We start from the raw sequence: 16,070 nt of genomic DNA on the forward strand, positions 1-16,070 counted from the left end.
TATCAAATTGACATTTCATGTCCCATGCTACCCACAAGCTAATGGGATTGTAGAACACACTAATGGGTTAATTAAAAGTCTCGTTTGCCCACAGGACTCGAAATGGGATGAAAGATTGAGGGATGCAGTCACTACTGTGAACAATAGGTGGGGGGTGAACGGGTACCCCCGCCTGAACACTACTCAAGGTCATGGAGAAAATAAAAGGTCTTTTAAACAATCTAAAACTCCCCTCCACCCTGGACAGACTGTTTTGGCAAACCTGCCAAATACCGGTGAGGTCAAGCTCACCTTACAAACACCAGTGAATTCAAATACATGGGTTGCATCCGATTTAAATGACAAACAACATAAAATCAGTACAAAACGGATAATTCATGTTGTGTGTATGTTTACATTTCTGTGTACCTGTGTCTAGTGATGTTGGTTAATATATTGCAAATCATGACAGCTTAAACAGCCAGAGACATCTCGGTGACAAGACCAGGCCTGATCAACCTGCTACTGGACTCTGGAGGAGTTATTTTGTGACCGCTGTGGGACTGATCACCCCATGGCCTAAACAAGGTGTTCTGTAACATTCTCTCCTCCTATACTTGCCTTTGAGCTGTTGTTAGCAATATATTGTTGGATGGCAGTAATTAAGAACATTATGGCAGAACTAACTGAAGAGACAGGAACGTGGTTCAAATTTGGGAATTCCCTAAATGATCTATTTTTCTTTCCTTTTTTCCACTAGGATTGAAAACTGAGTTTGTGTTATAATAACTGCAATTATTCTATTCATAATCTTGTATCCGTGTATAGCCAGCATATGTCCTTTGTGGATAAACTGTGCTCGAGTGAGACGACTTCACTAAAGATTCCCACTAGAACAAGCACCTCAGGATCCAAGGGTGAATGATAATATAAATGCTCTCATCTGGTTCAAGAATAACAATTGAGCAACCTAATGACTGCCAGAAGTAATAGGAGTCTGACATGTTAGTAAGACTTTGAGATGTTAGTAAGAGTTTGATTTAGACTAGATGATTGATCAATTTCAATGTTTACAATGTTTTATTAATACTGTGTCTTAGTTATTTGTTAAAAATACATCGGATGTGGTCTGGGGCAGAAAGGAGGAGCGACAAGCCATCCTGTGCCCCTGGTAGTCGCCACCCTAACTTGGGGCTGGTGGACGCTCCTTGGCTCTGGACAGTGACACTGACTGGACGGGTGGGTCAGGGGGTATCAAAGGGGCGAGGGCAGCAGGTGGGCCCTTCCCTCCTCCCTGAGGCCCGTTCGGACGCTTTCTGAGAGGGACACCCCCTGCTGCGGACACTGGTGCTGGGACCCTGCCTGCCTGCCTGCCCCGGGTCCAGCCTGAGCCTCAGCGCCGAGCGTGCCGGGGTCCCGAGCCCTGGGGTCGGGGCCGGAGCCCCCTCCCCGTCTTGCTGCCGCTGGAGGGGAAACCAGCGGCCGCTGCACCCGCTGCCGAGAGGCTGCCCCTCCGACACCACGGGCTGCAGACCTGCCGTCCTGCCTGGCGAGAAGGGGCCACCAACTGCCTCGGGGACAAGCCTCAGGGGAACAGCACCACACACACACACACACACACACTCCTCTCCTCATACTTGCACACACAGCGTGACCTCTTAAGGCGGAATGACTATAGGTTTCCTTCCCTCCTCCCTTTGGTCCTTAAACTTCTCCCTTAAAAGCATAAGACCTTTTGCATTACCTCCCTAAAGGACACTTTCTGACTGTATAGATAGAGCCATTCACATTTGCATTTTCCCCAAACATCATCCCTGCAAAACGTTGCCGAGGCCTCTCCTGCCTGGATGGCGGCCCGCTCTGAGAGCTGCCGAGAGCACCTGACAGGAATGAAGCCACAAGGAAAAAGACTGGCCCAAGTCGGTCATCTTGCGACCCTCCGAGCCCTCCAGCCCTCTTGCCTGCAGTGGCCTTGCCCTGCCCCACCAAAGCTCACCCACTGCTGAGTGACAATGTCACAGCCACCAAGGAAAGAGCCAGAGAGTCAGACACAGTGGTTTGCAAGCGAGACTTTACTCAACAGCGGGAAGTGCTGCTGCCCACAGCCTGCCTGCCCGGCCCTGCTGGAGAAGGCTCCTGCTGGACATCTCTCTGGGCAGCCTCTGTGTCCCGGGGCTCTCCTGGCACTCACCGACGCGGGCGGGATCTGCGCCGCAGAGCTGAGGAGCTGAACACGAAGCTCTGCAGTCTTGGATGCACAGAGAGGTGCAGAGCAACACTGCGGGTCTCGTCTGACCCCACACGTGGTGGGATCTGCCCCTGGACAGAGCAGGCCCACGGTCCCTGTGCTGCAAGCCCGGCCTGCTGCTCTCCACACCACCAGGGCTGTCGGGAAAAGACCTCTTTGCCCAGGGGCTGTGGGGAGTCAAAGGAAGGAAGGGCGCTGCCGGGCAGGGCAAACACCTGCCATCTTCAGAGATCTTTACCTGAGGGAGTCCTCCTCAGCACCAGGGCAATGGGCTCTTCCCTCTGCCTTCCGGAGGAGACGGGTGGCTGCTCTGCCCACGGAGAAAGGCAAAAGGACAAAGTCTGACACCTCAGCTGAGACCCTCCCGCCTCTCCCCTCTCCCAAACACCCCCAGGCTGCCATCCAACCCCACAGCTCCCTGAGAGCCAGCTCTGCTTGGGGCTGCAGAGGGGCACCTGGCACCGGGGGCTGAGCCTGCCTTCCCGCCTTGGCTCCCCGGCAGGAGACCAAAGCTCTTCTCCCAGCTCTTTTTCCCTGCCTGCAGCACCTGGGCATGCCATGGCTCTCCCTGCTCTCTGCAGCCTTCAGGGCTTCCATGGCTCTCTCTTCCTTTGCCTTGCCTTCTGCTGGTACTTCTTGCGCAAGGAGTCCCAGAGCTTCTGTCTCTCCTCCTCCGTGCAGGTGCGGGGCTGTGCCTGCAGGGCCAGGGCAAAGCAGCAGCAGCAGCAGCAGCCTTAGTCTCCCCGCAGGAGGCTGGGGCCACTTGAGCTCTCCCCCTCCCTCCCTGCCTCCCTCTTGCCCCTGCTTTGCTCGCAGGCCCGACTGCAGAGCCTCTCTGCAACGGCCCCGCAGCCAAGTGCCCCGGGGCTGAGAGCAGCCCAGCTGCTGGCTGTGCCAGACACGCCTGGCAGGGCCGCTGCCGGGACAAACACCAGCAGGGCAACAAGTCCTGGGCGGCTTCTGGAGCTGACACACGACACACTCTTGGAAGACACCCGAGCCGTGCAGCCGTGCTTTTCCCCGGGCGGCTGCAGCCCCACCAGCCCACGCCACGTACCGCTCCTGCGCTCCTCTGCCCTGGCCCAGCCTGGGCTGCGGGTCGGGCTCCAGCTGCCTGCAGGTCTTGGCTGCTCTGCGGCTCGTCCCTCGCCCGGCTCCACTGCAGCACCGCCAGCTCGCTGCGACACAGAGCGGGAGAGAGTGGGCTGAGCGCAGGGAGGCAGAGCGCTGCCCAGCCGGGGCTGCCGGGCTGGGCGCCTGCCGAGAGCCCGGGGCCACCAACAGCCCCTCTGAGCCCCGCCGAGGAAGCTGCGCCAGAGGAAGCCCCGCCCGCCTCGGGAGGGATGATTTACCACTTGAGCTTCTCCTGCAGATCCCTCTGCTCGTCCCTCTGGCCCCTGCGCTTGCGGGCCACCTGCCCCAGGATGCACGTCACCACCTGCAGCAGGACGCGCTGTGTCCGCGGGGAAAGGCTCCTGCAACAGCAAGGACCGAGGCTTGTGACCCTCCTGCCTCTCTCCTCCCGCACCCAGCCCCACGCACGCTTGGTGCCCCCTTTGGCCCCACAGCCCCTTCCAGGCAGCAGGAGTCGCCAGCATCCTGCCTTGGCCCTTGCCGTCCGGCTGTGCCCAGCTCATTCCCACGGCTGGAGAGCTGCCCAGCTGCTCTGTGCAGCCCCGGGGCTCAGGCCTTGGCTTCCTTGGCGCCCCGCCTGCAGCTCAGCAGCACCCCACTGCCCCAGGCCTTGGCTGGAGCTGACGCACTCTTACCGCTTTGGGGGGACACGGTTGTCCTGCTGCACCCTGCCTGGATGTCCCTTGGCCCCTTGCCGCTGCCCCAACATCCTCTCCAGGAGGTCAGCTCCGCAATCCCTCTTCTGCCTGGGACAGGCAGGGCGGGCTGAGGGTTGCCTGGCTGAGGGTTGCCTGGCTGATGGAGGCTTGGCTGATGGTTTCCTGGCTGACTGTTTCCCAGCTGACGGTTGCCCGGCTGGTGCTGGCCTGCCTGGTGCTTTCCTGGCTGGTGACTGCCGGGCTGATGGCTGCCTTCTTGCTGGTCGCCCGGCTGGTGATTGCCGGGGTGATGGCTTCCTGGCTGATGGTCGCCCGGCTGGCAATGGGGAACTGGATTCCTGCACAGGAGAGACTCTCAGACAACAGCCCCGCACTCGCCAGGTGCTGCTTCCCAGCACGCCCACCCCCAGACCCTGCTGGCAGGGACCCTAGTGGGACGGGGAAATCCAGGAGGAGGACCTCAGCATGTCCTTGGGGTGACGCCTGAGTGTCAGCGGGGGTTCACTACAGCCACCTGGCACCCCTCTTGCTCCGGAAAGGCAGCTGTCAGCCAGCCGGCACTGCTGCAGCACTGCTGCTACCAAGGCTTGGATGCCACAGGCACCTTGCAAGGCCAGTCCCCCTGCAGCAGAGAGTGTTCTTTTCCTGCTGGAATTCCAAGTACCTGGCCCCTCTTGGTCTTCGGGTCTCCCTTAGCCTTCGTTCGGGTCGCTGACTGGCTTCTCTTTCTTCTCCTGCTCTCTGCCAGCTCTCTCTTCTTCTTTGCCTCCTCTTCCTTCAGGTATTTCAAGATGTGTGGTGGCAGCTTCTTCTTCTTCTTGACCTGTTTACTCTGCAAGACCACCAAAATGTAACAGCAGGCAGCATTAGTCTGCCCTGCAGAGGGCTGAGTGCTTTTCATTCCCACTCTCCCTTCCGCCCCTTCTGTCTGCCTTTCTACCCCCTGGGTTCCTGCAGGCTCCAGCAAAGAGCCTGTTGGGAATGAGCAGGGAGCGAAGCGACCAGCAGGCTAAAAGCCACCTGGCAGCTGGCCACCCCAGACAAGCCTTGCAGTCACCTTGCACACAGAAACACCCCCAAGGGAGGCCTCTGGCTGTGGCCCATCAGGCCAGCGGAGTGAAAAGTGCGTTTGCCAAGGACAGAGTAGCCCACTTCTCTCCCAGGAAGCACCAAAGCAACTGGCCGCGGGTGCCAAGAACACACAGGCAGAGCACAGTGAGAAGGGGCGGGTGTGGAGCGACGCTGCTCTGCAGGCCAGTGCAACAGGCCCCCTGCAGCAGCCCAGCCCACCTACCTTTTGTCTCTCCTCAATAGCTCTGGCAACAAAGTCCACCACTCTGTTGGTGAGCAAAGCAAGGACTTTCTCCTCCTTCTTCTCCTTCTCCTTCTCCTTCACCTTCTTCTCCTTCTTCTTCTCCTTCTCCTTCACCTTCTCCTTCTCCTTGACGGAGCTCTCCTGGATGGCCGGTATCAGCCTGCAGAGACGCTCCAGGGTGCGTTGATAGGAGCGCAGCAGGAGAGGCTTCTGCAGCTGCATCTGACCCCGTGCTGTCAGGCTGGGCTGTGCCCAGCAGCCCCACTCCAATTCAGGATGCCTGAGGTCTAGGCCCTCTCTTCCCTCAGCAACAAGAGGAACAGGGGCCTATGGCTGCAGACACACGCACAGTTCCTCTGGCCTCTGCATCCAGGAGAAACATCTCCCATGGAGGAGAGACACGGGGTCACCCTCCTCCCCGGCCGCAAGCGTCTCACCTGGCACGAGGCTTCGTGCCCCCAGCTTTCTGTCCCTGCCCTGCCTTGACACGCCCTGCAGGAATCCGCTTTGGAGGAAGGCTTGCCCAACGAAGGAGCTGCATCTCAGCAAGCTCCTCTGGGAACAGGAGAGGAGACAATGGATCAGAACAGGATCTTGGGGGTGTTCTGGGTGCCTATCGTGTCCCCGTTCCCGCGAGAGTGCCCTGCAGGTCTGCTGGAGCCTGCTGTCACACTGACAAAGCTGGTCCTTCTCGTCCCTTTGGCTGAACGCCCCTGGGAAGGTGTCCCAGTGGCCACTGGAGGTGCAGGGCTGTCCCCAGACCTTGTTCCACAAGGGCTCCCTGCAGGCTTCACCGCAACAGCTACCCAGAGTCACAGGAGGTGCCTCTCCCTCTTCCAGGCATCCTGGCTCAGCCTCAGCTCTGATCCCCTCCAGACCTGGAGGAAGGAAACCTGCCAGCAACCCGCTGGGCCCTTACCTGTCTTCCCACTGGCACCAGGTTTTGGCCCTGGGGCAACCGTCACACGTCCTGCCGGGTCTATTCTCACCGTTGCCGTCCTAGGCACGGTCTCATGCTTGTACCTGGAAAGAGGAGGAAGGCAGCAGGCTGAAGAAAGGACACCCCAGGCAGCCCATGGCGGAGGACCAGGGCAGGAAGTCCAGGTCCTGGAGGGGCAGGCGAGGCCCCGTCAGCCTGTGCCGCTGTGTTTCCAGCCTTCCAGCAAACATACTCTGGCAGGACGAGAACATCTCCAGAAGAGGTCTGGGAAGCAGCAGTGGCTTGGCCTGAGATGACCGAGTCCCTCATCTCTGGCAGCTGCAAGGAGGATGGAGAGAGATGGCAGGAGATGGGGACACTGGCAAGGGCTGGCTGCTCAGTCCGCCTTGGAGCAACACAAGGCAAGAGCTGCAGCAGCCCAAGGGCTCTGGCCTCAGCAAACCTTGCTCTGCCTGTGCCTCTGCACCCAGCCCCCCAGGAGGGGGGCAAGCAGCACCGCCCATCATCAGCCTGGCCTTCTGTCCCCAGGTGAGGCCCCTCTGGGGGTGTCTCTTGCACAGCCAGACCATGGCACGCATCAAGTGCTCTACCCAGAGCCTGCTGAGCTGCAGACCAGCAGGAGCCCAAGCGGCTGAGCGAGGCACGGCAGGCCAGGAGAGAGCAGCCCCCCAGCCCCCAGGAGCCATTTCAGGAGAGCCAAGAGTGGTGCTGGGAAGAGGAACATCCTACCCTGAGAAGAGCTTCCATGGCTTTGTCAGTCCCGTTGAGCCTTCGCAGAAAGTCCCTGTAAAAGCTCATTTTCAGGTCCTTGCCCTGGACAATCAGCATGCCCACGTCCCGCCAAACAATGGCAACGTTCTTCCCGGTCTGCAGGCAGATGTGGAAAAGACGCAGGGTCCTTTCCATGCAAAGCTGCACCGTGCTCTGCAAGACACCGTCGTCTGAGGCGATCCGAGCATAGGGCAGCTGCTTACGACGTCCAGGAACTGAAAGACAAGAGGAACGGGGGGCCTTGCAGAGCTGCCCAGCAGGCAGCGGTCCAAGGCAGCAGCTGCCAGGCCCTCAGGCAAGAGGTGGCTCCGGAGCTGCCCGGCTGCCACAGCCTCTGCCCAGAAGCTCGCCCTCTGCTCAGTCCCCTCTGGGCAGCAGAGCCCACCTCCCCGCTCTGCTCAAGGGCAAGTGCTGCTCTCAGCCTGCCTGCTTACCAGCAGCGGCTGTGTCAGCGCATCGGAGGCCATAATGCGTTGCAACAGTCTGGCACAGGCGGAACACGGGTCTCACCACAACCACCAGATCCTTCCCCGTCCTGACTACTGCCTTCTTCACCACCGCAAATGTCCCCAGACCAGGAATGTGGACATCCTGAAACAGAGGAGATGGTGCGTCAGAAGAAGTCTTGGAGGGACAGCTGGACGGCTGGTCAGAGAGTGGGGACGGTGCGCAGTGCCCTGCCCAGGCCTCAGCAACCCAAGAGCCAGGGGGGCTCTTTGGAAACCTTGGGAGAAGACAAACAGGGTCTGCGCTGGTCCCTCTCCCTCCCCTTTGCCCACGAGGAAGCCGAGAGGTCAGGGAGAACAGCTGTACTCCGTGGCAAAGGGCTGTCCGGACTTTGTCAGCCTTCATCAGGGTGGGAGGGGAGGAGCAGAAGGCAAGTCCCACCTGGTGGAGAGCCAGCTGTTGGCTGAGGTAAAACGAAATGCTGATCCAGAGCCTGTCGAACGCTGCAAAAACAAGGGGAGGACACGTCACGCTCTGAGGCAGCAACCTCAAAACCCTTCAGCCCACTCCGCCTCCAAGGACTGATAGGTCTCCAAAACACACGAGCGTTTCAGGTGGTCTCTCCAGACCCCGAGGAGAAGCACGGGACAGCCCAGCCTGCCTCCCCGAGGGCTCCTTTCCTGGCGGCTGTGCCGCGCTCCTGCGGGAAACCGGCAGCGGCTTGACCTGCCAGCAAGGGCACAGTGCTGTGCTCCACAGAGGTCTCAGCTGCTCCGAGCAGGTGCCGCCGGCTCCCCAGCAGGAAGCAGCTTCCCCGTGCCCCATCTCTGAAGCCAGCCACTCCGTGTGGCCCACCAGCACCTTCGCGCCTTCCCCGAGGCAAAGAGCAGCCCTTCAGGGCCAGGGACTTGCGCCTGGGCTGCCCCAGGAAGGCAGGGGCCGTGTCAGGAGAGAAGGAGGAGCCGTGTCTGGCAGATGCGCCCCTCAGCCCTCAGGGCTGCTCCAGCAGGTGCCCTCTTGCAGGCAGCCATCCTGAGCAGCCACCCCCACAGCCCTCAGGCTTTCCGTGCCTGTTGGCAGAGATGCCCTTGAGCCAGCAACACTCCTTACCAGCCCTCTGGATCCTCTGCATTGTCGGGCACAGGCGGGCAGGCAAGAAGCACTCTGTGGCCATCTTAGCTGCAGCCTTGCTCGGGTCAACAACTGCAGCAGGTGGCGGCCAAGGGCTCTCTTGCTTCCCGCCAAAAGCCTCCTTCTCGTCCTCCTCCTCGTCCGCTGCGCCCTTCAGCGCTCCCCGTGCTGTGCTGCTGCCTCTCTCCCTGCTCCTCCTCCCTGCAGAGCAGCTCGGCTGAAGCAGAGTGCTGGCAAGAGCAGCCCCAGCATCTGGAGTCCCCTCGGCCCGGCCTCGGGTGTGTGGGCTGGATGCTGGTGGCCTGGGGATATGGGGGCTGTCCCATTGTGACGTCAGAGCGTGTCACAGAGGGGCAGCACACACCCGTGCCCCTGCCAGGGGGGCTCTGCAGTGGGCAGGGGCCTCAGGGAGCTGCCCCCAGCTCACGGTCTGCTCAGCAGGAGGGCTTTCCCCAGGCCGCGCCTCAGCCCTGCCACGTCCCCACACGGGGCTGCAAGTGCTGAGGGGCTTCCTGCTGCCCCTCCCTGCTTCTTCCTGCCCCTCTTCCCCGGCAGGTCTGTGGCGGGAGGGCAGGCTGGCCTGGCTGCGCAGCTTGGGCAGGCGATGGCTGCTCAGCCCTCGGGGGGAGCTGGCTGCGCTCGGGGCCTCAGCAGCCCCTCACCCTCTCCCACGCAGCTCCCGCTGCTCAGCCCTTGACACCCCTGCCCAGCACAGCCTTCCCTTGTCCCCACAGAACCCCTGTGGCAGGACCCTGGGGACGTGCAGTCCTCGCCGTGGACATGAGCTGCACCCCTCTGCTGGGCCGGGGGGGTTGGGAGCGGCCCACTGTATAAATGTGAAAATGTGTATAAAAGGCAGCCTGTGTATAAAATAAATGACATTTTGCTTGCATCAAGCTGCGTCCCGTCTCTCAATCGCCACGAGTTGGTGACCCCGACGTGATGGGTCGACGATCCGCCCAGCTCAGCCCTGCGGCGAGCCCCACGGGACGTTGGATGAGCCGCTGAAAGGAGGCGGGAACGGGCCGGCCTGAAATCCCTCCGGAGCTGGGAGGTGAGCTGTGGGGATCAAGGGGAATCAAGTATCTCCCCCAGAAAGAGACGTTTATAATTTAATGAAGTGTCTCCTTTAAAAACATGGGAGGAACATTCCCGAGCATGACCTCAAAGCGATGCTTAAGTGGGTGCAGATAAAAATACCCTCCGTGATTGCGTCTAGTATTTTTACATGGGAACTTTGGAGCAATGTTGGGGTTAAATTGTGGGATGCAGCAACAACCGGGAATGTGGAGGCACAGGGCTTGCTCCCATGGTGGAGGGGGATATTTGAGACTTTGAAAGCCCAAGAACAGGGCGTAGGACCGCAAGCCACTGCTTCTGCAGAAACCCCTACGGTGCCTCCCTTGTTACCCTCAGGGGGATCACCTACTGAGCCCATGCCAGAAAATCCGCCCCAACATTCCAAACTTTTGGGTGCGTATGCAGCGGGTCATACTCCAGATAACCCCCTAGACCCAGGTCCTATCAACCCGGAGCATGAGCCGGACCTGTATCCCCCCAATCCACGCGATGTGTGGGCTTCTATAAGACGGCAGGCTCTAAAAGAGGGAGACCTGGACATTGCTGAGAAAATCGTTGCTCCTGTCATGTACCAAGCCCGGGGGGGGAATCCGCAATGGGAAGCCCTGTCTTTTTCGGTCATTAAGGAGCTCCTCCGCACCGTCACAGAACACGGGCTTTCCTCTCCGTATTTTGCCAGCCTCCTTAATTCGGTGTTTGATATGTATGTAATGACTCCTCATGATTTAAAGTCTTTAACGCAGCTGCTACCGACCCCGACTCAGTATTCGTTATGGGACTCAAATTGGAGGAGGGGGCTTCAGGCCCTCCTCTTAACATATGCGGGGCATAACAAAGCAGCACTGGCCACGCTTACCCTTGAACACCTTACTGGCACGGGTCAGCATACAGACATGGTGACCCAAGCTCCAGACTGTCCGCAGGAAGCCCTTGAAGCAGTTCGTGAAGAGGCTAGAAAAGCCTTTCTCAAGGTCCCTGACTCACAAAGACTACAAAAGGCTTTTACCACCATTACTCAGGAACCCCGAGAGCCTTGTATGCAGTTTATTGAGAGGTTGAAACAGGCTTTGCAGCGTCAAATTGATAACTTGGAAGCTAGGGAAATATTGTTGTTAAAGCTAGCTGTTGAAAATGCTCATGCTGATTGTAAAAAGCTGTTGAATTCCTTGCCTAATCAAAATCCTACTTTGACTGAGATGGTTGAAGCCTGTAACAGGATAGGTACTGTAGATCATAAATATGAGGCTATGGCTGCCGCTTTTGCAGCTATGAAAGGTCTGTCAGGCTTGGGGAATTGTTATGGGTGTGGGAAACCAGGACACCTGAAAAAAGACTGTTCGGCAACAAAAGGGGGGGGCTAGACCTAGAGCCCCTGGGATCTGTCCGAGATGCCAGAAAGGACATCATTATACTAATCGGTGTTGATCTGAGTATAACTTCCAGGGACTTCCACTGCAGCCGATGTCACAGTCTCAGCAGAGGGAAGCATCAGTGCCTCAAGGCTTCGCCCAGCAACAGCTGGCAGTGCCGGACTGGACCTGGCAACCTCCCAAGAAGTAACGTTACTTGACTCTTCTGTTCATTTACTTTCAACAAATGTTTCGGGACCTTTACTCCCCAATAGGAAGGCACTTTTGTTAGGAAGATCATCTACATCATTGTCAGGACTCTTTGTATTACCTGGGGTCATTGACTCTGACAGTAATGAAGAAATTAAAATCATGGCATGGACCCCATTTCCTCCCTGTACAGTGCCAAAAGGTAGTCGTATAGCACAATTGATATTGATTCCTAGAGGGGAAAACCCTTCTTCCACCTATCAACCACAACAAAGGCGGGGAGGGTTTGGATCTACAGGGAACCCACAGATTTTATGGGCGCAAACCATTTCACAAAAACGCCCTATGTGTCAATGTATCCTTATCTATAAAGGACAACAAGTAGCATTAAGTGGAATAATAGACACTGGAGCTGATGTAACAGTCATTTCTCAGGCCAAGTGGCCCCCACGATGGCCTCTTGCTAATGTATCTCAAGCATTGGCCGGAATAGGGGGAACTGACAAAAGCCACCAGAGTACTGAGTTGATTCAAATCCGGAGCCCAGAAGGGCATATGGCCTCTGTGAAACCCTGTGTATTACCCGTCCCTATGGTTTTATGGGGGCATGATGTGTTATCACAATGGGGGATTTCCATTCAGACCCATTTTTAGAGGGGGTCATTGAAGTGCGTGACACCCTACAGTTTACTTGGAAAACAAACACTCCTATTTGGGTGGATCAATGGCCCCTACCACTAGAAAAGCTTTGTGCCCTTCAAAACTGTCATGGAACAGTTAAAGAGGGGCATATTGTACCTTCCACTAGTCCATACAATTCACCAGTTTTTGTATTAAAAAAACAAACTGGCAGGTGGCGCTTGCCTCCATGACTTAAAGAAAATTAATGAAGCTATGGAAGATATGGGAGCCCTCCAACCAGGGCTCCCCTCTCCCACTATGATTCCCAGACATTGGCATCTAACTGTTATTGATCTTAAAGACTGCTTTTTCAATATCCCATTGCATCCGGACGATGCTCCTAAATTTGCCTTTTCAGCCCCAAGCGTCAAGATGCAAGCTCCATTACAGAGATATCCCTGGGTTGTTCTGCCACAGGGAATGAAGAACAGCCCTACAATCTGTCAGTGGTATGTGGCTAGGGTACTTAGTTCCTATTCGGGGCTGCAGTGGCCTGATGCAATTATTATATCCTTATATGGATGATATCCTCGTGGCTGCACAACACCAGAAAGTCATGGAGAAAGCTTTAGCCCTTGTCACGGCTGCTGTTCCTAAAGCAGGCCTTTGTATTGCGCCAGAAAAGGTTCAGAAAACAACACCATGGAAATCTTTAGGTTGGCGCATAAGAGCTCAGACCATAACCCCTCAGCCCTTACAGATAAAGGCAAACATTGAGAGCCTACATGATGCACAGGAATGACTGGGAACAATAAAACTGGGTACCGACCACTGTTAGGAATCTCCAGTGCAGAACTAACCCTTTTTTTTTGACCCATTAAAAGGGGACACTCTTATTCTTTTCAATCCTGCCCGGCAGCCTCATGCGCTAATATTTCAGTGGGATCCTCAAATGTCAGATCCCCTGCTCATTATCGAGTGGGTCTTTTTATCAAATCAGCCAACAAAAACTATCTGAACCCAGCACGAGATGTTTGCCTTTTTGATTGTTAAGGCTAGGCAACGTTTGTTGTTGCTGGCGGGCGTGGACTTCTGCTGTATCTGTTTGCCTGTTACCAATATTTATCTACAGTGGCTAAACCAGCGGTCAGACACGTTTGCTATGGCATTGGCAGATGATACAGGCCAACTTACATCCCATCCACCTCAGCACAGGCTTTTTACCACTGGCTTTAACTTTTTACCTATGCCTAAAAGAAGTGACCAGCCATTACAGGCCCTTAAAGTTTTTACAGACGGGTCTGGGAGGTCACACAAATCAGTCATTTTATGGTGGGATTCTCAGTCTAATCCATGGGACTCAGACATAACTACTGTTCCCAGATCCCCTCAAATTGTGGAACTACCTGCAGTTGTTTGGGCTTTTCGAAGGTGGTCTACTCCACTTAATCTTGTCACTGATTCAGCTTATGTTGCAGGAGTTGTTGAGCGGGCCGAAGCAGCATTATCGCGTGATGTGTCACATCCTGATTTATTTCTTTTGTTACAGGAATTGATTTTTCTTTTAGATTTGTGACCTCACCCCTCTTTTATCATGCATGCAAGGTCACACACTTCTCTACCTGGCTTTATTGCAGAAGGAAATCGACAGGCCGACTTAATGACCTTACCAGTACAGGTATTGCCAGATCGCATTGCACAAGCTAAACTTAGTCATTCCTTTTTTCATCCAAATGCAGGAGGGTTAAAACGACAGTTTGGGCTCTCTTCACAGCAAGCATCTAATCTTATTGCTGTTTGCCCTGACTGTCAAAGACATTCCTTTCCTTCAGTAGCAGGGGGGGTGAATCCCAGAGGTTTACAAAGTTTACAATTGTGGCAAACGGACGTTACACATTGTCTGGAGTTTGGCAGGTTAAAATATGTGCACTCTTCTATTGATGCCTTCTCTGGTGCTTTGTTTGCTTCTTGTCATACAGGTGAAAAAGCACGTGATGTTCGAAAGCACCTGATGCGTGCCTGTGCCACCTTGGGCGTTTCTCTCTCAGATTAGAACAGATAATGGCCCAGCATATGTCTCAAAGACAACAAATGACTTCTTTGCCTTATGGGGTATAACACATATCACTGGTATTCCTCATTCCCCTACAGGCCAGTCTTTGAGTGAGCGATCTCATCATCTTTAAAGCGCATTTTACAACAACAGAAAGGGGGAATGGGGACTGCCACCCCTGAGGAACGATTACAGAAAGCTTGGTATGTTTTTAATGTTTTAAATTGCTCTTTAATAGATGAAAATCCTCCAATAGTTCAGCACTGTCATGGAAATGCCTCCCTTGAGGGACGGACTAAAGCTCCTGTGTTGATTCGCGATCCTGAAACAGGTAAGGTTATGGGACCTGATCCTCTTGTCACGTGGGGAAGAGGTTATGCTTGTGTTCCCACAGAGAAAGGCCCTAGATGGATCCCGGCAAAGAACGTGAGGCCCTTTCGTGAACCCTTACTGCAATCAACAAACAGCAGCCCCGGCCCTGCATCTGTTCATCAAACACCTGAAACCTCTGATGCTGTTGACAATTGAGAAATCATCAGAACACTTGGGAAGGACTTTATTCTGACTCTTACAGCCATTGGGAACATGATTGGTTGTTTGGTTTTAATAATAATGGGAATAAAGCCCCAAATCCTTTGGGGCAACCGCCTTCCTGAGGAGAATGTATGGATTACATTGGCAAACCTGAGCGGACAAGATGCCTTGTGTTTGGCTGCTGCCTCTCCAAGAAACCCCTTTTCCACGTGTCTCGTTGGGTTGCCGCTGGACAAATGGCCAGTGCCGATGGTGCAGCAGACCATGGTCCAGGGCAGTAACCCTGCTAAGGTTTGGGATGGATGGCTGTGTGGAATGGATTCCTTTCTGGGAGAGTAATAACTGGGAAATTGACAGGCTGCCTGTCTGGCATAAAGAGAAATGGCAACACATTTGGAAAATTGCCAAAAAGAATCCTCATTTCCATGTAGGATGGATACCAAACCGCTCTAGAGGATGAAGCTACTAAGTGGAATAACTATGTTGATGAGCTACCTGGAATTGATGTGAAGGAAATCCAGTCAGCTGTCACAGAAGGAGAAAATCAGGAATTGAAACAAATTATTTATACAAAGAGGCACAAGCTGGTGGGTGGCCTGTCACCCGCGAGCAGTGCCAAACAGTCATTTCCTCATGTGAGCTTTGCAAAATTAGACTGGGGGCACATCCCCTAACAACTGACACTCTGCATATCAGGGAAGGAAAACCCTTGTGGTCCACATGGCAGGTCCCTTCCGAAGATCAGGAAACAAACAATACATCATTGTGATTGTGGAAGTGGTGTCAGGATTGACCTGTGCTGAAGCTGTTTCGAAGGCAAATGGTGAAAACACGGTTTGCTTCTTAGAAAAAGTGTTTGGGATTCTACCTAAACCCACAAATAGCCAATCTGACAAGGGAACTCACTTCACCTCACATCTTGTACGACAATGGGCTCAAAGGGAAGGTATCAAATTGACATTTCCTGTCCCATATTATCCACAAGCTAATGGGATAGTAGAACACACTAATGGGTTAATTAAAAGTCTCGTTTGCCCACAGGACATGAAATGGGATGAAAGATTGAGGGATGCAGTCACTACTGTGAACAATAGGTGGGGGGTGAACTGGTACCCCCGCCTGAACACTACTCAAGGTCATGGAGAAAATAAAAGGTCTTTTAAACAATCCAAAACTCCCCTCCACCCTGGACAGACTGTTTTGGCAAACCTGCCAAATACTGGTGAGGTCAAGCTCACCTTACAAACACCAGTGAGTTCAAATACGTGGGTTGCATCTGATTTAAATGACAAAACAACATAAAATCAGTACAAAACGGATAATTCATCTTGAGTAAATGGGCGTTTCAGTTTTGTGTGTATGTTTACATTTCTGTGTACCTGTTCTAGTGATGTTGGTTAATATACTGCAATTCATGACAGCTTAAAGAGCCAGAGACATCTCGGTGACAGGATCAGGCCTGATCAACCTGCTACTGGACTCTGGAGGAGTTACTTTGTGACCTCTGTGGGACTGATCACCCCATGGCCTAAACAAGGTGCTCTGTAACATTCTCTCCTCCTATACTTGCCTTTGAGTTGTTGTTTGCCAGACAGGTGC

At 54.8% G+C, this 16,070-nt stretch overlaps 1 protein-coding gene and 1 long non-coding RNA gene across 43 annotated transcripts in view; both read right to left on the reverse strand.

Annotated features, from left to right (window-relative positions):
- LOC127392005 (putative uncharacterized protein DDB_G0271982) overlaps positions 1–16,070 on the reverse strand; it is a 158,200-nt gene that overhangs the window by 23,266 nt on the left and 118,864 nt on the right. For 12 of the 42 annotated variants that reach the window (XM_051635350.1, XM_051635335.1, XM_051635343.1 and 9 more), the window contains exon 9: positions 3,285–3,405. In XM_051635350.1, the coding sequence (XP_051491310.1) occupies positions 3,285–3,405 (121 nt within the window). The other 30 variants (XM_051635384.1, XM_051635378.1, XM_051635379.1 and 27 more) reach the window with 17 other exon arrangements.
- On the reverse strand, positions 7,173–8,093 carry LOC127392020 (uncharacterized). The gene is made up of 3 exons (XR_007891163.1): positions 7,935–8,093; positions 7,481–7,637; positions 7,173–7,261 (listed from the first exon to the last, which is right to left on the reverse strand). It is a non-coding gene; the product is annotated as an uncharacterized LOC127392020 (long non-coding RNA).

The sequence above is a fragment of the Apus apus genome, chromosome 18, assembly GCF_020740795.1.
Source record: "Apus apus isolate bApuApu2 chromosome 18, bApuApu2.pri.cur, whole genome shotgun sequence".
Taxonomy (NCBI): Eukaryota; Metazoa; Chordata; class Aves; order Apodiformes; family Apodidae; genus Apus; species Apus apus.